The sequence below is a fragment of the Argiope bruennichi genome, chromosome 2 (genome assembly GCF_947563725.1).
Source record: "Argiope bruennichi chromosome 2, qqArgBrue1.1, whole genome shotgun sequence".
NCBI classification, from domain to species: Eukaryota; Metazoa; Arthropoda; class Arachnida; order Araneae; family Araneidae; genus Argiope; species Argiope bruennichi.
This window is the reverse complement of record NC_079152.1, coordinates 92783379-92808211: the sequence shown is the minus strand read 5'-3', so window position 1 is coordinate 92808211 and position 24833 is coordinate 92783379. Positions and strand designations below refer to the sequence as shown.

The following is a 24833-nucleotide window of genomic DNA, read 5'->3' as shown; positions in this document are numbered from 1 at the left end:
AATTTTGGTTTCAATCGGTAGGAAAGAAAGCGTCTAAAACATAAATTTTATTTTCGAATACTATTAACTGCATTCCAGGGATTAATCGCCAAAAGAAACTAGAATCTTATGACAGATTTATTTTTAAAAAATACTCAATTCACGCTAATTCGTTACTATTTATGCCAATGCCATGCAAAGTGTTTTCGACCCTATCAAAGGTCCACAATTTTTTTTTCCGAGGGATGAGGGATAACACCTTTATTAGAGATTATGCAGGAAAGTTTTGGGTAGATCACTCCAACTGGTTAATCAATAGCTGCAGTCCTGCTGAACTTAGTACCTTTAGGATGCCGTTTAGTCTACCTTATCCAAATTCCGCCACTGCCTGTGTTTAATTTTGTAGAATATCTGCCAATAGCTTGTTGCTTGTTTGCTTGGTGTGCGAATGTTCAAATTGACAATTTTAACTAGCAAAAGAAATGAAATTTGTGATGTAGTCTTGATATCAAAACAGTAGATCAAATTTAAGGCGTTCAAAATATGCAGGGTGATTATAATTAAAATTACGATTTCAAAAATCGATAATTTTAAAACTACTGGTCAGAAGAACTTGATATTTTAGCAGAACAATCGTGAGATAATGGAATTTTGTTTGGTGAAAGAAAAAAAATCAAAATATGCCGATAGATGGCGCTATCAAGGTTTACATTATCTGGAGATATGCGAATTACTTATATGTGGCATACGCACCGCAAATAGCTGCCACAAAAATGCAGAGTATCAGCTCTTTGCCTGAATGTTTCATCATGACTCTGATTATGAAGTATCGCGCTCTGCTCTTGAAGCTTTTTTATAAGAACGATGACTGTGAACTTACAGCTATCAGTAAGTTTCGGACATTAAAATACATAAAATCGGGTCCAATAACCATAAATGGTCTGCAAAAAATGATTGCTAAATTCGAAGAGGTCGGTTCATTTGGCGTGAAACTAGGTAGAGGAAGGAAACCAGTTTCGGCTGCGGCAGGGGAAGATGTGGCTACAGCATTACAAAAACAGATTAACAGTGATGCTGGAATCAGCAATGCATGGGGAGTTAGCAGAATGTTGGATATGCCGATCAGCACGGTGCGTAAAGTCTTACGGAACCCCTTGCGCTGTTATCCGTACAAGATAACTCATGTGCAGCAGTTACTACTTGCTAACTTGGAAGCACGTGAATCTTTTGCACTACGATTTCTTGCTGGATGGAAGCGGACAACGGATGGCCGCGGAACATTTTCTGGACTGACGAAGCTCACTTCCATTTGCCTGGTTCTGTAAATATGCAAAATTGTAAGATATGAGCGACCGAAAATCTGTTCCATCTACAGCCATTACCTCTTTAGTCTGAAAAGATCACTGTGTGGTGCGGAATAACTACAGCGTTTATCGTCAGTCCGTTTTTCTTCAAGGAGATCAAACCTGCGGGTCCCGTTACCTGCACCGTTACTGGCAAGCGGTATGAAGCACTTTTACGTAACCATAACTTTCCGGCACATCAGCAGCGTCAGTATGTGGATGGCACAATATTCATGCAAGATGGCGCTCCTCCGCTCATTGCTACTCCTATGAAGCAGCTGCTCAGTGCTTATTTCAGAGATGATAGGATCACATGCCGCCATTTTCCAACAACGTGGCCAACACGTACCCCGGACTTAAACCCGTGTGATTCTTTGCTTTGGGGGTACTGGTTGAAGAATGTTGTTTACAGGCGGATTGAGAATTTGAAGGTAAGCATCACAAACCACATCCATTGTATCAATACAGATGCCCTCCGATCTGCTATGAAGCATACCGTTTTGCGCTTCCAGTTAGTAGTGGAACAAGACGAAAGGCATATTGAAGAACTTATGCCTTAACCACCCATCAGTAAGGTGTTTGTTTCAAGAAGCCCTTTTTTTTTTTTTGCCATTATCACTGTTGTAGCTATAAACATGTATTCTTATTCTTGTCTTATCGCTAACAAATTTTTAGCAAACCCCTGAACTCTATTGTTTCTTTTTGGCTAACAATATTCCTGTATTTAACGAATCCATTTTTGGTATTTCCCCTGACAGCGCCATCTATCGACACATTTTGGAACTCCCCCCCCCCCCCTCCCTTCGCCAAACAAAATTCCTGCCTCCCGATTGTTCTGCTAAAACATCAAGTCATTCTAACCGGCAGTTTTAAAACTATCAATTTTTGAAATCGTAACTTTAATTATAATCACCTTGCATATTCAATTTTCTTTCTTGATATTGTGAAATTTATCACTAAAGAACCGGTATTATATTAGTATATTGAAAAGTAAAGAATAAAATACAGTCTCAAATTAAGTTTCTTTGAATTTAAATATTTTAAATTTATATTTATTGGAAAAAACATTGGTTTTAAAGGTATTAAATTTACTTACTTTTAATAATTATGGATGGGCATTGCGTCTTTCTCTTACATAAATAATTACTTAATGTTGTAAAAACTTGATATCAAAATTTAATAAAGTATTACATCAAATGTTCACGATATATTAAATATAATATTTATTATATTTTAATTACAAATAATCAGAATACATAGTTTATTTTAAAAATTAATAACATTTTATAAAACATTTAATAAACATTTTGTCAAAATTATAATTATTTATATAATGAAATCATATCTCATCAGATTTATAGCATTACTACCACGATTCGAAGTATTTTTGTGGAAGAAAGAACAAATTTCATTCATTCATTGTTTTCAATATCCTTCGAAATAGATTACTGTAGCTAAGCATCATTCGCATTTTTTATGGCTGTGGTTGATGCTCAGAATTTTTACATAAAATCATTTTCTGATAATAGGAGAAAACTTGGAAATTGTTTGTTCTTGTTCTTTTCTATTACATATGCGTGGACAAACTGTATTTGGTATCAGAAATCAATAAATATATTCCATTATGCTTGAAAATAACAGACTCCATGGAAACGATGTGTAACCAAATATTTTAAAAAACAGATTATTGCTACAGAAGTTGGACTTTTTGATATTTACATTATTGGTTTTCAATAAAGATAAATGTTGCATACGTAGCATGATTTTTATTTCAAAAAACAGACGATGCACCCGTCTGGACAGGCTATTATCCGCATAACAGTATCTAGGATATGACTGTCACAGATTAACTAACAAAATTTACAGTAGAAAATCTCATGTACATTGGTAAAATGTTTATGAAAGAAAAAAAAATATTATATATTGTACATTTTAGATGGAAATATATAGTTTCATTAAAAGTTTTTTTTCCTTGTAATGGGATCTTCTCTATTCATAATTTCCACGATCATTCAGATCAAAAATAATAAGATAGCAGTCGGCCACAACAAATCCTGTCGATACTGCTACGTTCAGTGGTGGCGGGGTGGTCGGCTGTACGCAAGAAGAAGAAGAAGATCAAAAATAATAATTAAAATCGGCTTGAAACTAATAGCGATCCATTAAGAGAAACAAAATGCAATAAAAATACAAAATAAAAAGGGGTTGGAAGAAAACGTTAGCAGCAACCGTCAATTTGGTCCTTGAATGGAGAAAATAATAAATCAGCATAATTATTATTTATGTGCTTAGGTTTATTCGCGCAGTTAAAAAAAAAAACAAAAAACTCCGGTGTGTTGAGATACGAAGGCGACAGAAATTTTACTGCGCCGTGTGTTTGATTTCTGCGAGCGGTGACGGTAAATTATCCGCAACGAATAAAAACACTGTGTCTGTAACCAGGAGATGAAAGGAGATATTTTCAAACTCCGCAACAGTACAACAGTAGACGAAAATTATATACACATATATACAGTCTGTCAAAAAAGTATTGGGGCAGTATATGTTCACAGATTTTTTATCATAATATTTTACTTATACAAAGGAAACCAAAGCAAAGAAGTAAATCTTATTTTGATATACACAAATCATAACAATTCAAACAAAACTCTAATATTAATGCAATTATTGTTATAATTGAAAATAAAAGAAATCAAGTAAAAAAACGTACTCAAAAAATATTAAGACACTTTTCAATAAATTAAGAAAAAAAATGCAAACTTAAAAGTTAATATTTTGTTGGACCGCCCTTGCTTTTTATGATCTCTCGTAGTCTATTTGGGAAGGATTGGACAAATGTTTTTGAAAAATGATCCATCGATTTTGGCCCATTCTTCGATCATATGATTTCTTAAATCCTGTTTGTTAGAAATTTGATGTTCATATAATTTTGGCTGCAAATAATCCCACACATGCTCAATGCGATTACGATCTGGACTTTGTGCAAAAGTCTTAATAACACTAGGACAGTGTTGGAGGATCCATTACTTGCAAATATCAGTGATGTGTCCTATGCTTCGAGTCAGTATATTGGTACAATTTAAAATGTCTTGAGATTCCCAGCTTGCTCGCACTTTGCTTCAAATTTTACTTCAGAATGTAAAGATAGATATGTTTATTCATTGTACAATCAATAAAATGTAAGTTCCCGATACCAGTGCTAGCCCCTCAGCCCCAAACCATTTGATTTCCACTTCCATATTTGACAGTAGATCGTAATATTTGACATGCATAACTGTATTTATTTCCACCAAATGTTGTGCTTGCCATCCGATTCGAAAATGTTATATTTGCTTTCGTCAACAAAAATTACATTTTCCCAAAATTCTTTTATCTGCTTTACATACATTTGTGGTGAATAGCATATAAGCCAATTAACAACCACGCTTCACGAGCAATTGCTTTTGCATAATGGTTATGTTACTGGACTGCGAACCACAGGGTCCCAGGTTCTATCCCCGCGCATCTCAAACCGTTTAAATTGGTGACCTCGGACGATGAACCTTCAACCTTCGTACAGCTGTTGTGGCGCCATCTACCCGCAACCAAAATTACCAGACTCACTTGACGCAGCAAAAACCAAAAGTCGTCAGACTCACTTGACGCAGCAAAAACCAAAGTCGTCAGACTCACTTGAAGAAAGCAACCACTCACCCACACACACTCGCTACTCAACTGGGTACAGGCCCATTAGACAACAGCTAAAATACATCACCACTCAACAGTGATATCGTTCGTCTCACCTCCGACTCACTGGAGGGAGAATCTGTGGTGAATAGCATATAAGCCAGTTAACAACCACGCTGCACGAGCAATTGCTTTTGCATAATGGCTATGTTACTGGACTGCGAACCACAAGGTCCAGGTCTATCCTCGCTCATCCCAATCTGCTAAACATTTTAGTAAATGCCAGTTTAGCTTGTCGATTTGCTTTTCTAATGTAGGACTTTCTTTGAGGTACTCTGCCATGATATATGTTTCTTAAAAGATTTCTGGCAGTTTCAGGATTTATAGATTTTCCGAACCTACTTTTAAATTGCAGAGTCAATTTTACTGCACTAGTTTCTGAATTAAAATGAACTTTTTTCACAATCCACCTCTCTTCACGTTCATTAAATGTCCTTGGAAGCCCTGATCTTTGGTTGTTTTGAACACTATTTGCTTTCTTGGACACGTGAATAATGTTAAAAATAGTCGACTTACTCAACTTCAAGATATGTCCTATACAGCGACCTGATTTTCCATTTTTCCAATGACTTATTGCAAGATTTCGTCCATCAACCGATATATCTTTGTTTATCGACATTTTTTCCTATATGTAATCTTATCTGTTGAAACTTTTATGCTTAAAATTATAGTCTAAAAAAGTGGTAGTAATTTCAATTCTATTGATGTGCTTGCTATATTAATCGGATTTTTAAATGGCGCTAGAATCATTTACTTTAAGTGAAGTTTCAAATGAGTTATCTTCCGAAAACATCGAAATTAAAAAACTAAAAATTAGTGGTAAACTATTAATGGAAAAAGCCTTTCCTATTAGAATATTTTTATGGAATACAATGGTACAATAATTTTTTTGGACTATCACAGTTTTTTATATTTGTTTGGTCACAGATTATAGATAGATTTGTTTTGTTCAAATTCATAAAAATGTCGAAGAGAAAGCCAGCAGATTTTTATCTATTCGCGCGATGCGCAATTTATTTCTTATTTCTTCCAGAGAACCATCAAACACAAAGTGAATACAACGATGCCCTGGTAATAAAGCTGTTTGCATTTCAGTTTGCGAATACTTATGCATCATTGTTTTATACAGCATTTTTCAGACAAGTGAGTAATTGAAAAAACGTTTTAAAAATCTTTATGATCATTTTGAAAATTCTAATATAATAATTTATATTTATTTAAAAGCTCGTTTGAGAATTTTAAAAAAGTGGATCGCTTTATTGCAAATGTTGTCAACCTATGGTTCATGTACTACTAATGTTATATTGCGTTATTTTTGGTGATACTTTAAAATTTTTTATAAATTTTTAAAATGAATGTAGCACTCTTTATTGCAAAGGTTGTCAACTATGGTTCATGTACTACTGATGATATATTACATTATTTTTTGTGATACTTTTACTGTAAACATTTTAATGTATATTCATAATGAATTTGGAAAGCATTTTTTTTTAAATTTTGATACAATATTTATGATTCATTTATGTTTTTAGATTAATCATCATTTTTTTTTTACTGTTGTCCCTTATGATGGCGCCCACAGACCATTTGCTAGGATTCTGTGCAATATTATTTTTTATCTCAAGGAAGAGGTCATTTTTTAAAATATTTTTATGGCAGATGTCTAATGAATAAATTCAAAAAGGATCATTTCTGCAATTTCCGATTAAAAAGAAAAAAAATGAAAGTATACATTCCGACAAAGCAATAAAATGTTTAATGCCTTTCAACAAATTATATATTTATGGAATTATACTTTCTTCCATTATCATAATTAAAAACAAACATTGAACACGATTTCAACTTGAATATGACATTCTTATTAATGAATTAATGAGCCTTAATCTGTATACATAATGAAACAGGCCCAATAATTGTACTAATGCTCATTAATAATAATAAATCGTAATATTTGCTACTAAAGCATTATTATAATACATTGCATATCTGTATTTTATTCTGATGTGAAAATTTCTCTACTTATTTATCTAATGAATAGTATCAATTTAAAAAGCTTTATTCTTTTATTATAAATATTTCATTTATGATACATTGATTCTTAATTGGAAAAATACCTTTATTACGGTACATATATTTTTGATTCGTAAAAAAATTGTATAAAACTTTAAAATGTTGAGAACACCATCTTTATCATGTAAATGATAGCATCGGAGCCATGGTATGTTACATAAAAATGATTAAATGTATTAATAGTAATTTTGTATTTGAAATTGTTTAGGCAATAACTTACATTGCTAATTTTCTCCTTTTGTTTAGGATTTCGGAGGTCCAAAAGGGATCTTAGGACTGGACAAAAAATACACAGATAACTGTGGACATAAAGATAATGACAATTGTATGTCATTGTTGTCCTTTCAACTCTTAGTGCTGATGATCGTCAAACCATTTCCAAAATTTGCCAAAGATGTCATTTTCCCGTGAGTCTATTAATTCACCAGCTATTTGAAAGTTTTAAGTGTTTGGATTTTTTTTTTTTTTTTTTAGTTTTCAAACGGGAATTTGGAGGAATATTGAGAATTTTGTGACGGCCTGCTCCTCATTTAATTGGACGATAGGTGTACAAGAAGACGAGGAGGAAGGTCAGAGATTGGCCACTTTGTGGTTGGGGGCCAACTGCCTTGAAGAGGATATCCATTTGGTGAATCGGCCAGTGTTATGGACGGGTTATGCAAAGGACAGCAGTCGGCCATAACAAATCCTGTCGATACTGCTTAGTTCAGTGGTGGCGGGGTGGTCGACTGTATTAATTCAGTTCTATATATAACAGTATCTAGATTATTCGGACAGATTGAGACCATAACCATTTTAGATAGTTAAAAATTCTGTTAACAGGAATTAAATTTTAACTCTTGATTTCTTTCTTCAAGATAAGATTTTTCATTATTCTTTATTTAAATAATAATACTAAATATTAAAAAAAAGGCTTTTTGTATTAAAAAACACGCTTTCATTAGTGTATTAAAAAGAAAGAATATTTTTTTTTATCAAAATTCCGGAAATAGAAACCAAAACAGCAAAATCTGCACAAAAAGAAAAGCTTTAAGAATATTTGAATCGAACTCACATTTATTATTATTTTAAATTTTACATAAGAATGGCTGGAACTTTGTATTTATTGTGGCTTTATAGCCTTCTTATGTTGTTTTCTGTGCCTTTTTACTACTTCCGGTTTTTTTTTCTTCTTTCAGATTCTTTATTAAAAGAATTATTCCTTCTTTTTCGTGCGTAATAATAATCACTAACGCTACCTGATGATAAAATTCGGAAGTTATTTGATTAGATACTTTTATTCTTTTAAGCACACAAGACTTAACCAAACATTGAGTGTGAATAATTATTTTTAATCAGAGGGCGTTTTTTTGGAAGTTCGTATCATATTCCAAACAATAATATAAATTTTCATCTTTGAGTGGAAGTTACATCCGAATATTTTTAACTTCAAAAAATAAATATTCTAATTCGTGCATAATCTGTTTTTAACATTCTACTAGAATATTAAATATTCTAGTTCGAATTAGTTCTCTTTTTCTAAGAATAATTCTACCTTCTAATTTTCTTAATATCTTACTTTTAATTATTTTTTATCGAAAATATGGATGCAAAAATACAACCATAGAATTACGAGATTTTGATTGAAATATTTTATGTAAATTAGAATTTTAATTTATTTGTAATATATTTTAAAATTTATTGAAGATACAGAATTTTTTCCTTGGGATTACATTAAGTATTACTTTCTTTAAATATTACTGAATTTTCAATCAAATATTTTATTCTCTTCTTTTTATTACTCTAACAAAAACATGTTAAATTTTTTTTTCTACCTTTTAGCCATTAATAGATTTTATAATTCTTGATTATAAATACTATAGAATCTAAAAAATTAATCTTTCTATAATTGATTTCCAAATAACTCCTCTTATGAGAAATACATTTATAAATAAATAAATTGATAATTAAGAGTTTTAAAATTATTAAATCATTCTATGATCTCTATTGACCTATTCTATTGATATAACTAACTGAATAAACTTTCAGAAAACTAACACATGAAGAATTGGAAGAAAAATTGATGGCAAAATTCCGTCTTTAGAAATCTGAAACATACAAAGTTAGTAAAAGTGTTTAAATGTAAAATAGTTAAATAATCTACAAGTACTATTAGGTATAACATTCTTAAAAACTCAAGGATCGACCGATTATATAAAAAAAATCCATGTAAGCTATTGATTCCGTTTTTAACTTATTTATTACTAGCCGCCTTTGGCGACCAGCCGGTTCGCCCATCTTAATGCTCGTTAAAATTTTAATAATTAAAGATTTTATGTAACTCTTATTTTAATAGCTTCTTCATCAAAATATTTTAAAACTTCAAATTTTGAAAGTCATATAATTCACTCATAATATTATAAAGGCCTTCAGCCATAACGTAATATGAATATCTCTAATTTTCTGTTAGCTTTATGCTTTAAATTAAAGTGGAAATGATAAACTGCAATTAATATAAGACCATTTTTTACTGTAACAAAGCATTTTTTTTAAAAATATGATCACTGCAAACAGAGTCACTGAGCATTTATTTAAACTAAAGAATATCTTTCTTAATTTATGTAATATCTCAAGAATTTTTCAACAAAATTTTCTCTGATTCATCATGAACAGATCTATTAATTAACAATGTTTAGTTTTAAATGCATCGAACATTAAAGAAATAAACAGAATCGGTCGAACGCATTTTCAGCAATTCACAATTTAATTACAAAAACACACAACTAATCTAAAACATTTCATTTACAGTGTGTACCTGAAATAAAACAAAACAGTAAATCTGTTGTCAACAATCACAACACAATGCGCATGCGTGAATTTTCAACGCCAGTTACGGTATCGCAAATGCTTGAATTTTCTACGCCAGTTGGGGCAACGCTATGCAGAATAGAATTTTTAGTTTGTTTTATTTTAATTCAAAAGTACTTCAGAATGAATCCGAAAAATGTATTAATTAATAATGTTTCATTTTAAATGCATCCAACATTACGAAAATAAACAGAATCGTTTGAAATAATCGTTTGAAAGCGTGTTAAGCCTATCCTCGTTAGCGTGGGGGAAAAAATTGAAGCCTTACTCATTTGGCGATGGGTAAATGAAAAGAGTTTTTGGCGGGAAAGTTAGTTTTTAATTAATAATTAAAATTCTAATTAAAAGTTCAAAATAAAAAGGACCCCAGGTGCACAATCCCGACCTCCAAGGTATGCAGGCACCAAATTTGGTAGTTGTAGGTCAAACCGTCTGGCCTGTAGAGCGCCAACACACACACACGCACATTGAGCTTTATTATAAGTATAGATTATTATTATTTATTTTTTGCATTTTCGCAAACTGTGCTAGTTTTGTTCCCTTTTTCTTGAAAGTGCAAGGAATTTGCTCACATCACTACTGAAATCCTGGAGAATGGGATTACATTTTTATTTTATTTTTTTCCTTTAATAAATACCTTTTTTTTTTTTTTTTTTTTTAGCTATGAAGCATTTTTTTCCTTTAACGCTATTGTACAGTATTCGCATCGCGAAAATTGTCTATATAGAAAAATGACTGATTTTATTAACTGACTTTATTAAAAACCAGCAAGACTGGTCTCCCCCAAACTTTCTGGCAAACTCTATGGCAGAAAATACCTTACATGACATTGGCATACAATAGTTACGAAATATTCACTTTTGGAGTGAATTTAGTGTTTTTACTGGATCTATCGTGTCATTCTTGGTGAGGTATTTGACGATTAATCCCTGGCGTGCGCTCAAAGTATCCAAGAATCGAATTTGTGCTTTAGTTATGTTTTTCACAACGATTGAAACAAAAGTTTGACACAAAACTGAACTTGCAGTCCCAAAATGCTTTACCAGATTTAATATATTTAAGTCATTGCGTTTTCGAATTAACGCGTTTATATGTTTCTAAAAGTACAGACCGACAATCAACTCGTAGCTAGATTTGACTCAAAATTTGACAGGTGTCTACACTATAGATGTTAAATCTGTGTACTGAATTTTATTTATCGAGTTCTATTCGTTCTGTAATTATCGTGTTATATTCTATTCGAACAGCCGGACAGACGTACTTCCTCTAAACAGATTTAAAATTTGATAGAAATCTACACATTTGGTATAAAGATCGTACACCAAATTTCATCTGTCTAGCTCAAAGTGTTTGTGAGTTATCTTTGTCACAGACAGACGGACATTTTCCAAAACTGTGTTTTTCGAACTCAGGGAGTTCTGAAACGAGGACATTCGTCACAATCTCGTGTTCGAATTTTTTGACAATTATTATACTATCTCTATACTATATATATAAGAGAAAGTTGTTGTTTCTTATGGCACTTGCCACGGACAAGCCCGCTGTTCGAAGACAGCCGATTTAAGCCTGAGGGGGAGCGCCTCTTATTTCTATAGTAGCGCTATCTAGGGCCAAGATAACGACTTTAGCTACACATACGTCACAACCCTTTTTACGGGGCGGATTTTATTCACTCATCCACAGATCGTAATTTAGACCTGAATCAGAGAACGATCACCCCTGATCCAGTACCCCCAGTGGTATTGCTCTCGTCATGGAGGACTTTGTGACCACGACAGATTTATACGCGCGTCAGCCACCAAGCACGCCGGCGGGATTCGAACTCGCAACCTAGGGACGCGAATCTAACACTCTACCAACCAGACTATCCCGGCCTCATAAGAGAAAGTAAAACTTGTCATTCCGATTTAGAAATTCAATAAAAATTAATAATAAATGAATTCCCAATTCGATTTTATGGTACTGGCTGGGTTAATAGAAAGCTCAGTTGATAGGGATTTGGATAATTGAGATTATTCGATGATATTAAATGTCTTTATTGGTATTCTTCAAGTTTACTTTTTTATTGTATCTATGTATATAAATTTCTTTTGAGGTACTTATATTCAACAATGAAATATAACCGGTATATATCATTTTGTTGTTCTATTTTATGTTCATAGTTCAACTTTGCTGACGCTCAGGAATATAATTTCCGCATCATTAGTTTTGGATTTTTCGTGTGCTTAGTATGGAGAAAGTATAGTAATCGTCAAAAAATTCGAACTAGAGTTTGAGGAATCTCCACGTTTTTAATCTTCTTGAGTTTGAAAAACACATTTTTGGTAAATGTCCGTCTGTCTGTGACAAAAATAACTCAAAAACGCTTTGAGCTAGACAGATGAAATTTGGTGCACGATCTTTACACCAAATTTGCAGATTTCTATCAGATTTTGAGCAACATCCGTTCAAAGAAAGGTTGTCTGTCCGGCTGTTAGAATATAAGTAAAGCGAAGAACATCCATATACGAAACGAAGAGAACTAGATAGATAAGAGTCGGTACATTGATTTAACATCTATAATATAGTCACCTGTTCAAATTTTGAACCAAATCCAACCACGGGTTGGCAGTCTGTAAGCCTGTTTTTTTCAGATATATGTAAACGCTATAATTAAAAAGCGCTATGACTTAGATATATTAAATTTTGTATGGTATTTTATGACTATAAGTGCAATTTTGTGTCAAATGTTTGTTTCAATCGGTTGAGAAAAACGTGTCTAAAACGCAAATCCGATTTTTGGATAATACTAATCACATGCCAGAGATTAATCACCAAAAAAACTCTCCAAGTATGACGGGAAAGATTCATCATAGATGCTAAATTTACATCCAAAGTTAATGTTTCGTAACTATTTTACACCGATGTCAATTAAGGCATTCTCTGACATGACGAGTGCGTTAGAGATTATGCGAGAAAGTTTTGGGGAAACCACTCCCGCTGGTTTGATATTAAAGTTCAAACCTTAGAAGACATAACAGAGTTTGATCAGGAAAACGCATGAATGCAAGAAATGAAACTGTCCTAATGCTTCGAAAATTGTGCTGTTGTTGCTTATGACTCTTGCGACGAAGTCAGCGGTTTTAAGCGTCTCTTGTTTCAGTAGCGCCATCTAGGGACAAGAGTACGGCTTAACTACTCATGCGTCACAGCCCTTTTCATGGTCGGATTTTATTCATACATTTCATTCACAGATAGTAATTTAGACCTGAATCAGAGAACGATCACCTTTGATCCTGTACCCCCAGTTGTATTGTCTCGACTTGGAGGACTTTGTTGCTGCAACAAATTTGTACGTGCACCAGCCACCATGTACACGGAGAGTCTTCGGTCGGCGGGGCTCGAACTCACAACCTTAGGGGCATGAATTCAACGCCCTACCAACCAAGCTATTCCGGCTTTCCAAAAGTTGTAAGATTGTAATATTTCTCTCAAAGTTACTAATTGTCTAAAACAGCTAGTACCCCCCAAAAAATGATCAAAAAATAGGCGAAAAAAGAATTAGTTGTTCTTTTAGCTGCTAATACTGCACATCTGTTTAAATGATAAAGAGCTATTTGTGTCTGCAGATGTGTGTGTCTCATTTAAATGTATATTTTCTTCCTACTGCTCATGATTTTAAATAACGTTTTTTTTTTCTCTCAATAGATGTCTGAAAAAAGCCCTTCACCATTGCAAAGTGAACGAAATTGATGATTTCACCACTGACGAAGGAATCTCTAAGCAAAGTTATCTACTCAGAGAAATGATGAAACCTTCCGCAGAAGATTTCAGGCTCGGTGAATTTACCGAAAAAGTCATACAATATGGATATCTAATGGTAACTTAGTTTTTTTTCTCTTTCCTTTAAAAGGGTTTTGTGAAATAAATTTCGAGGAAAACAGTATCAAATTAACTTTAAATCAAGCAGTTGAAAGTTCAATTAAAATTATCAGTGAATGTTACTAATTTGAAAAGTTATGGATATTATTAACACGACAAAAAGTTTTCGAAAAGGCATTAAACTCTTTAAAATCCATAAAAAGTTTTAAAAAGTGAGCAGTGGATGAAGGCGTTTATTTAACTTAGAATTGGTGCTATTTTTTTGTATATTTGCTTCACTAAGTTATGAATAATGTTTGATTTACCAAGTCATTTATGAATAATGTTTGATTCACCAAGTTATTCATGAATAACGTTTGATTTTTTTTTTTTTTTACTTATTTAATTATTTTTGAGCATAACAGAATTTGTGCATGCCAGCAATCATCGAAAGAATTATTGCAAATAACTGATCATTATACCATTATACCGTAAAAAAAAAATTGTCTTTTTAATTAATTTAATTGCAATGCAAACTTTTCTTGAATGTTTAATACATTTTTAAATTATATATTTCTGCATAATTTTCATTGTTTCAAATAAAATTAAAGCCATTTTACATGCTTTGTTTTCCATTGTTTAAAACTAAAGAAATAAATTTCTGTTTATTATTTGCGCATGACTAAGAAAGTGGAGTGGCGATACCTCGAAAGACAATACGCAATTCGAAGATAGAATCCCAAGATCCCTAAGTTCTTAATGGAAACTTATGATACCATAGGATTTCATTAGTAAGGACTACATTAGAAACTTTCATTGCATAATAAATGGAGCAGTCATTAGGAAGGATATTAAAATGTCTCGGCTTTTTCGTCTATCGCAATATAATGCTTTAAAAATACGTTTTTGGACAACCATAAAAGTCAAATTATGCATAAAAGATTTAATTGAAATTAAACGCGAATAATATTCCTTGCTAAGCAGCTGGTCGCCAAGATTGACTATCGCAGAGAGAATGGAATGAAATTAGATATTTTCTTTTTATTTAAACCCATAATTTATTAGAAGGAAAACACCATTTAAACCACCAAATGTTTCCGCATTTCTTAGAAATAACGCTGAAACTCTATAAATAATGAAACCGTTACTGTGCATGTACCTGTTAGTTTATTTTTAAATTAGTTTCATCAATTAAAATTAATTTCAACACCCTTATTAACTAATAATAATACTGTTCAAATTATTTTGTTTCAGCTGTTTGCTGCCTCTTTTCCATTAGCACCAGCACTTGCCTTAATTTTCAATCTCATTGATTTTAGAGTAGACTCCCGCAGATTATTATGGTGGAATCGGAGGCCAACACCTTACAGAGATAATGATATAGGTAAGTAGGATCTTAACGCACGCTAAGTAAAATCTCAGTCGTCTCAGTTTTGTCTAGAATTCTATGTCATTGTGAATGAATTTCATTTTTAAAACTGACATTACTGTCATTATTTTCAAATTTTGAATTTAAATAGATGTCAGGAAACAAGTCAAAATTTAGCCGAGAAACAGCTTCAAAATGCTTATTTTAATGTAAAGCTGCTTTATAAAATATTTCAGAGAAATTGTACTTGCAATGTTTTTCTAAAGTTTATTTATATTTAATGTACAGCGTTAGAGTACAATTTTGCATAACAAATTACACATACTTAAATAGAATATATCGTAGTTAACCCTAAATCCTTAAAGTATTAAATTGGTTCCAAGTTATACAACAGCATCTAGCTCAGAATACAATTGAGGATCTGGAATCTTAAATACCAGAGGGCATAAAAATAATTAGATTGGCTCCTTCTTCAGTTTTTCCGTTTATATTATAAACAGGAACCAGTAATAGCAATTGTTAAGCGCAAAGGATATGTATTTCCAGGGGCTAGTCTCGGGAGAGGCCAAGAAGACGACATTTTCGAATTTATTTTACATTTTCACTTTCTCATATGCAAAGTTTACAAGAATAAGATATTATAATTAGAAAAAAAAAATCGAACTTGAGATTTTGACGAATCTTAACGTCTCAGGCACCCCCGCCCCCTAAGTAAAAAAAAAAAACAAAAAAAAAAACATATTTTTGGAATTATGTCTGTCTGTCCATGAACACAATAAATCAAAAACGCCTCGAGGTTAGCGGATGAAATTTGTATGTGGCATTTAAACAAAATTTCTAGACCGTTATCAAATTTTGAACGAGATTCATTCAAAAGAAAGTTGTTTGTCCTACTGTCCGAATAGAAACGAACACATAGTAACTACAAAATGTAAAGAACCAAATAGATAAAATTCCGTACACGGATTTGGCATCTGAAGTATAGATCTGTATCGGATTGAGGTAAATCTGCTTAGGGATTGATCGTTTGTCAGTTTGTACTATCGTAACGAATAAACGAGATAGCTCAAAAACACAACAATTTAGATAAATGAAATTTAATATGCCGTTTTAACAGCTTTACTATAGACCATTAACAAATTTTGAACCAAATTTCTCAAACGGTTAGGCTTTTTCTTACGTATGTAAACATGATAATTCAAGAACGTTACGACTTAGATAAATGAAATTTATTATGTAATCTTGTTACTGATATTGTAGTTCCGTTTCAAATTTTGATTTCATTTTGTCCAAAATAAATATTCGAATTTCTGGTACTTATGTTGTAATCATATGCTAGCAATCGATTAATCGCCAAAGATTGCTTTCTAATAATGGGTTCTTTCATAACTATGGTTCGTCGATGGCATGCTGTTAATAAGTACCAGTTTTCTTTACTATATTAAGAAGCATGCACATCTTATATGCTGGATTTTGAAAATAAAAATCTGAGCATTCTTGGTGTTCATTGCCTTGCTCAACAATTTTAAGGCAATGAATTAACTGTTTGAATTCTTTTAAGGCAATAGTCCACAATGTTAAGCGAGAGAGGGGGGGGGACATTATCTTTATTAGAGAATATGCGAGAAAGTTTCTGGGTGATTATTCCTACTCCTTTCAATCAAAAATCGAGGAATGAAACTCGTGAGAGGCGAAAATATATTGTTTTTTGCCGTGGGCACAGTTAACAACGCTGTTAAGAGAAGAGTCTCTGGATCATTTCTCTGTGCAAGAGAGAATGATTTGTGTAAAATAAAATAAATATTATCAAATTGTAACTGTTTCAGGCCCAGATTTGTGGACTACTGTGTGAGTTGAGCATATACTTATTTATAAATATTTTCTTTTGTAATGTATGAATTTTGTATTCACTTATAGAGTGTCGTGTTTTCATCAAAAGTGCTGAGAAATGGCTTATAACATTCAGTGTGTAGTCCACCGTTTAAATTACGATTCAAATGTCAGATAAGAAATAAATCACATTTTTTTGCAGTAGCAAGTGACATTATGTATTAGGCTAATGTCCTAATACATCATCAGATATAAGTTTAGTACTGCTAAAAGTGCGTGTTTTCCTGTCTGGTAACTAAGTTCCTAAATGAAGAATTGTACTTTGAATATTTGTAAGCCGTTATTACTCCGAACAATGACTAATCCAAAGCAACGCATTACTCTGAGAATTGGAATATGACGCGTTGGTTTGAATTGTATATTCCGGCCAATAAATTATGATTTCGAAAAGGGGAGGGATACCGACATCTTCATCCGTTTAAGAATTAATGATTCTTTTAAAAATTTTCTTCTGACTTCTGCACATTTTTGTATTCTTGAATTCTAATATAAATTTGACATTTTTAATCACCAGATTGAAAGGATAGGGAAAGTAAAACATATCGGAACATATCTTCACTTTTTTTAAATTTTGATTTAGAATATGATAAAGATTTTAGTTTTGAAAGTAGACTTGACCATATAAACGTAAAAGTATAATTATAAAAAAAGGAAGCTTGCAGTTGGCACTATCTTCTTTCTCAAAATCATTTTTGCCTGGGGGAAAGGATGTTATTGAGATGTTTTGTTTAATAAGGGTGCGGCTTTTACTCTGATCGTAGATAGCACGTATCTCTCAGAGAAATCTTTTGTTCTTCCTTATTTTGTGAATGAATACTGTGTTCGCTTTTGCACAGTTTGGATTTCCTTCCTTCTATGCTTCCTTGGTTTAATTTTTCTTTTGAAATGTGGAAGTTTCAGGATTTTAAGAACTAGTGTCATCAGCAAGAGTTAGTGTTCCAAATTCTACTTCTTTTATTTTTCCTTTAGCGGCAAAATGCGCCAACAGTAGACAAGCTATTTAGTTAAACTTATTTTCGAAACTAAAATGAACAAAATAAATGAACTAGAGTTGTCAATCATGGTTTTTATCTCTACTCATAATAAAGATCAATAGGTGCCGGTGTCCTAGCATAGGGGTAGCTCGTCTTCCCAGTGATGTGGGCGTCCCGGATTCGAGTGCCGGTTCGGGCATGGTTCTTCTTCTGTGTTCTATCTGTGAGGTGTGTGAATGTGCCCCCCCCCGTAAAAAGGGGTTGTGCAAGCGATTGTGACGCACGAAGTAGCTAAGTCGTACTCTTGGCCCTAGTTGGCGCTACTGAAAAAACAACAGACTCACACTCGGTTTAAATCACTGACAGATCTGTCAGCGAGTTTGTAAAGTGCCATAAGTCACAACACAACACAAATCAATACGTGTGTGTGTATGTGGTGGCTCTGTATAGTCCAGATCGTTTAACCTAGGAGGGCTACCAAATTTAGCTCAGATATACTTTGGAAAATGGGAATATACATTTCGGAGCGACTTTTTTAAAAATTTTAAAGTGCGTTACAATTTGGTGTGTTTTTTTAACATAATTTCCGAAAATAATCCCGCACAAAATTTCTTTTTACACTGTTTTAATTTTGTCTTTTCAATAATGCTAATTTAGTTACTGTAAAGTATTTTTGTTTAGATTTAGTTAGCTTTTAAACATATTTTAAGGATATTTCAAAGCAATACTTTCATTGTTGCGAATGAAACTGATATCGCTTTCATTGTTCAATCAAATATTAAATCTCGTGATTTTTATCCAGTGCTGAAAGCAAAAGAAGAAGGCTTCTGTTAATATCTGTATAGTTTACAAGACAAATAAAAAAGTGAAGTTACAATATCGCGAAATTAAAAGATAGATGAATCGGATATATACGTTTTTGATATCATGGTACTGCCTCCATTAGGATGGTTCATGTACACAATAAATATAACTTAAGTAACGCAATTAAAATAAGGCTAGAATCATGGACATGAAGTTATATCAAACGATTTATCTGAAGTAAAATCAATATTCTGGGTAATGCTACTAGTCTGCAATATTGTTATTATCTGACAGTAATATTCTAGAGTATCACATAGTACAGCATTGTAGAGAAGATAAATGTTTCTTCCCAGAGCCAAATATCTACTTTTTGTCTTAATTTATCGACTTCTGCTATTATAAAAGCAAAGTGCATTCATGAATATTATCTAAGTTTCCCAAGGCTGGTATCAAAGGTCTCTATATTCTTTACTGCATTGTTTTGGTTATATGATGACATGAAAGCTGAGTTAGAGAGAGGTTAAAGAATAATTGTACAGTCCTTGAACATTTTGAAATTCGTTATATATATATATATATATATATATATATATATATATATATATATATATATATATATATATATATATATATATATATATATATATATATATAATTCCTTTATTTATTGATAACTAGACGCTTTTGGCGACCAGTTGGTTCAACGGAGATATGGGTTCAATTTAATATCAGTTAAATATCTTATGTATAACTTCGTAGCAAACGTATTTTATAAATTTCGACAGAAAAATATTTATAAGCATGAAATGTTCTTACATATGCTATGTTTATTTTCTTGGATTTTTCTATTGGTCTAATTACTCCATAGTTCTATTAAAAACGTAAATATGTCGTCATGCAAATTATAAATATTAACCAGTGGGAGTGGTCTTTCTCGCTTACTCTCTAATGAAGGTGTCATCCCAGAGAAGGCCTTTCATAGTACTGTCGTTCAATAGTTACGAAATATTAACTTTTGACGTGAACTGAATCTGTCGTGTCATCTTTGGCAAGTTATTTTTCGACATACAGTTAATAGTATTCGACAATCGAATTACTGTCTCAGACACGTTTCTCTCCAACCGATTGAAATAAAGATTTAACACAAAATTACATTCATAGTCACAAAATTTAATGCATTTAAGTCATTGAAATTTTGAATTACCTTGCTTATACGTTTTTAAAAGCAAAGATCAACAGACTGGATTTGACTCAAAATGTAATAGGTCTCTAGATTATACATGTTCGTGTATGAATTTTATCTATCTAGCTCTCTTCGTTTTTTAGTTATCGTGTTAAATTATATTCGAACAGCCGGACGGATAGACTTTCTCTGAACGGATTTTGGTTAAAATTTGGTAGAAATCTGCAAATTTGGTTCTACAAAAAAGACCGTATACCAAATTTCATCCCTCTAGCTGAAGGCGTTTTTGAGTTATCTTTGTCACAGACAGATAGACATTTTCCAAAAATGTATTTTTAGAATTCAAGGTAGTCTAAAAGATGTAGATTCGTCAAAATCTCGAATTCGAATATTTTGACCATTACTATGTTTTCTCTATACTACGTATACAAAAAAAAAGAAAAAAAATTAATAATGTTAAAGAACATCGCGATTACATACTTGATGAAACAATAAAAAAGATTTAAACCACAGAGTAACAATATAATATATTGTTGAGAATTAGACAAAAATTTCAACAAAATGTCGAAATTCAGAAAAAAGAATTTACAAATATTAAATTGATATCAGAGAAAAGATAATTTTTCTCAATTTTAAGATGATGCAAAAATAATTTTTGTTCTATAATATTTTTAGAAGTTATCAGGGCAAAACGCCATATTTTACTTCATTTTAATTAATTAAAATTGCAAAAATAATCGCTTCGATGTACACATTTCCATCCTCTAAAGTGTTTACATGCCAAGTCTGATAGTCCTAGATCAAACAATCTGGCTATAGAGCGCCAACACACACATATTCCTTTTTGCTGTTATTAGGGATAGAGATTATTGTTATTGATACTTCTGCCATATTGTGAGCATTGAAGAATATGTAAAACTTAATACTATTAGTAGTCAGTGAATGTTTCTTTATCTTTATGGAAAGCACCAAAAAACAATGGATCTGTCTGGCTTCAGTTGTTTTAATTACCTTTATCTGTTTATTTCAGGAATTTGGTTCAACATCATAGATTTCATCAATGTGTGTGGAGTCATAAGTAATGCTTTCCTCATAGCATTCAACTCGAAACTGGGGCGTGATAGATCTTATGAGATTAAATTTGCTATCATAATAGGATTCGAGGTACTATTTCTGGTTTCTTTTTAAATAATTATTACTAAAATTCTGAACTAATTTTGGTACTACTTCCGGTTTCTTTTTAAATAATTATTACTAAAATTGTGAAATAATTTTTATCTCGTACTATCAAGAATTTAGAAATGGTCAGATTTAATAGAAATTTAGAAAAAGAATAGGTATTTCTTGTTACTTGGCTGAAAATGGATTGAAATGTTTGTTTGTTTCAAACAATAATTGAAGCAATTTGGAACTAGTATTTTTAATGAAATATATGCTTTTGACAATTATTTATGAGTTTTAAAAAAGATATTTTATAGAAAATAAAGCAGTTTTAACTTTTCTGATATTTGGTAAAAAAATGTCACACTTGAGAAATCTTAAAAGGATTTCGGCTTTGATTTGAATGTTAATTGTTTCTCCAAAATTACTTTTATTCAAAGAAAAATTTTATTTGTTTTCAAGAAGATAAATTTTTTATTATTTTAATTACAATTAAAATAATAAAATTATTTTAATGCATATTTTATTATTTTGCATATTGAACATTGTATATTGTATACAAACATTGAAATGAATTATATGTATCCCAAAGTATTAATAAATTTTAAGTTGTAGCTTTTATTGTCAGAATCACTAAATTACAAGTGAATTGCATTAAGCGGGCAATTTTTCAAGTTTCATTGAAAAATCAATATGAATACTAATTGAGGTTCTTCACGTCGTAGCTGTAATCATTTTGCAAGCATTCAGTAGAATTTGTGTTGTGTGTATTTTTTGAAAAGATATACTATTTCAAGTCATCTAAAGCGAGATTTTTTTTTAATGCTCGCTGTCATTATAATGAAAGTTCTAGCAAGAAATTCCGATGGTGATATATTCAGAGATCTGAGAAGATAGGCAGATATTGTTAATTATGAATACCATGCAACTGTAGTTGATAATTCCACTGTCCGAATCACGAATCTTGGGTTTATTTTCTATCAGATCTAAAAAAACTTAAGATTATCAAGAATCTTAGTTTTTAAAATCTGATAGAAAACAGATTTTAAAAAATTAAATAATTCATTATCGGTGGCTGATCTATTTAATTACACCTGGGGTTCTTTAAACTATTATTTTTGGATACATTTAACACAGACATTGTATTTCTGCTTCAAAATCATAATTATCGTTCTCTTTCTATTTACAGCATTTTATATTTTTAATGAAATTTATTATATCATTGTTAATACCGGATGTGCCAACATGGGTTAAGAATTCACAAAAGAAGGTAAGTTAACTGTATTTAATACCTTTTTAATGACAATAAAAAATATATTTTTTAACATTCGTTTAATTTATAAAAGAACTATATAGACTGATTCTAAAAATATGGAACTAACTTTAAATATAAGCAAATAGAAACAAATCATTTTTAAAAAATACATAGGAAACACGAAAGCAAGTAAAGTAAACACAAAACATGGTTTCACCCAAAGGCTGCTTGCTAGTAGTGTCAAATAGGATGGGTATAAATAGTGGACTTTTGGAGTACTTAAAAAAAAAAGATTTGATATCTAAAGCTAATTTCCTTGTTATTCATGTAATTTTATTACTGTGCAGTTTCAAATTTGTATTACACTAATACTGTATTGTACTTTTTATCTCTCGTATCAGTTGTTTTGTTTATTGAATTTACTGATAATGAATCCCTCGCCTATCTTTGTATTTGCAACTCCTTTTTTTTTTTAATATAAAAAATGATTTATTCATTTATACTTGATCTATCCTTAAGGTTTAGGCTTTGCTTTTAGAATCAAACTGAAAGTCATCAATTCATTCAGATATTTGTTATTTTTATATACCATAAGTATTTAGATTTTAAGATTGTATAGCATACACATTAGATGGTATGTTATTGAGGGAAGGTAGTAGACACATAGGTAATTGGCTTTAAGCTTACTTTAGATGAAATTTCGAATTGGTAGTAATATACTGCTACGGTATTGCAGGTTTCAATATTCGAATCCTGAATTCAACCCCCATGTATGTCTACATCCTTCCGCTGACGTGGCATAAACGCATAACGAGAGGGAAATCTACACAGACGTCATTTCATCACATTTTTAGAGGATGAAATTCGTTCTAAAATAGCTGTCGTGTTGTTTCAACATGAGAAATTAATATAAATTTTCAACTAAACCAAACTCCTCATTGGTATAAATTTAGAACTCGCATATGGACTGATACAGTTGGAACAGAGAAGCATCATTATCTTCAAGTTGGTTAATCTCCAATTTATTAATTCCATTTAGGAGATTAAAATAGCTGTACTGCCAGGTATAGAAAAAAAAAAGCAGTATATTTATTGTTATGGAGTAGCAAAACTGTAACAATATCTATACCATCTATACTCCAGTGTCGCAAAGATGTGGTAAAATATTATCATTATATTATTCAATATTCATGGTGATGTTTACTATCGTAACAATATTGCATTGTACCTTTAAGAACGAAATGGTTAATATTGTCTGTCTATCCGTCACAAAAACAAGAGCTAACATTTCTCTTTGCATTTTAGAAATTAGTTATTGATTAACCCTGCATGTTCTATTTAAGAGTGTTAAGTTTTGGTTCTGTTAATCATTAGGAACATCAATATTGAGGTAACAATCACAGAAAACGAGTTTGAACTGATTTTTACCGCAGGAAAGTTTTAATTAGTTATTATGATACAGAACTATAAATGTTCGACATATAAATATCAAGGCACCAGACACAGTGTCGTTGCGTACAAAATTGCAATTTAAAAATTACACTTCTAACCTCAGTTAAATCCGTACTATGCCTCTGAAAACAGTGGTTATATGGTAAGCCTTGGTATATATATATATATATATATATATATATATATATATATATATATATATATATATATATATATATATATATATATATATATATATATATATATATATATATATATATATATATATATATATATATATATATATCATTCAGTATCCCGACTTGAGTATAAATACACACTATGACGAAAATTGATATTGCGCTCATAGCTCATGTAAGTCTTATTAAGCCTGAGAACAATACTCTTATTTTACCTTAGACATTTTGTCTGGAATATGCACTCTATTTTTTTCTGTATATTTTTGTTATAAAATAATTTTTTACCACTCAATCTATACTAAATTGGAAATTACTTCTTTTCTCACTTCGCCATTATTTCTTGCAGGATCGATATTTAGTCTCCTATTTATTGAAGAAATTGAATCCAGATGTCAATAGTGAAATTATTCAAACATCTGCAGAGTGCACCATGTTGGAAAATTCACAAAATGGAGATGTCCAATTGAATGTGTTCGAAAATAAGGGATGTAGACAGTCGAATTCACGTTGGAGTTATTAAATCCCGTTAACAGCTATATTCTAAACTAATGTGCCTGATCTACCTCGTCGGAATTTATAATTTAACTTAAACTTATATTTAAAAAATCTTAATGTAAAAGTGTATCGCTTATAGATTAAGTGCTCTTACTGATGTAAATGTGCGATTGCTTCATCCGTCAATTCGATATTTTAAAATTAAAGATCGAAAATTTTCATCTTTGAATAGTTTTATAAATCCATGAAAAAGAGATTTAATTTTA

General features: G+C 31.4%; 1 protein-coding gene across 2 annotated transcripts in view; it reads left to right on the top strand.

The window, feature by feature from the left end:
- The window catches only part of LOC129959506 (anoctamin-8-like), an 86834-nt gene extending 62226 nt beyond the window's left edge, over positions 1-24608 (top strand). For both annotated transcript variants that reach the window (XM_056072372.1, XM_056072380.1), the window contains exons 11-17: positions 6082-6191; positions 7365-7525; positions 13653-13824; positions 15060-15189; positions 21056-21189; positions 22376-22456; positions 24419-24608. In XM_056072372.1, the coding sequence (XP_055928347.1) occupies positions 6082-6191; positions 7365-7525; positions 13653-13824; positions 15060-15189; positions 21056-21189; positions 22376-22456; positions 24419-24592 (962 nt within the window). In that variant the 3' untranslated portion in view covers positions 24593-24608. The remainder of the gene's footprint in view (positions 1-6081; positions 6192-7364; positions 7526-13652; positions 13825-15059; positions 15190-21055; positions 21190-22375; positions 22457-24418) is intronic.
- The last annotated feature ends 225 nt before the right edge of the window (positions 24609-24833 follow it).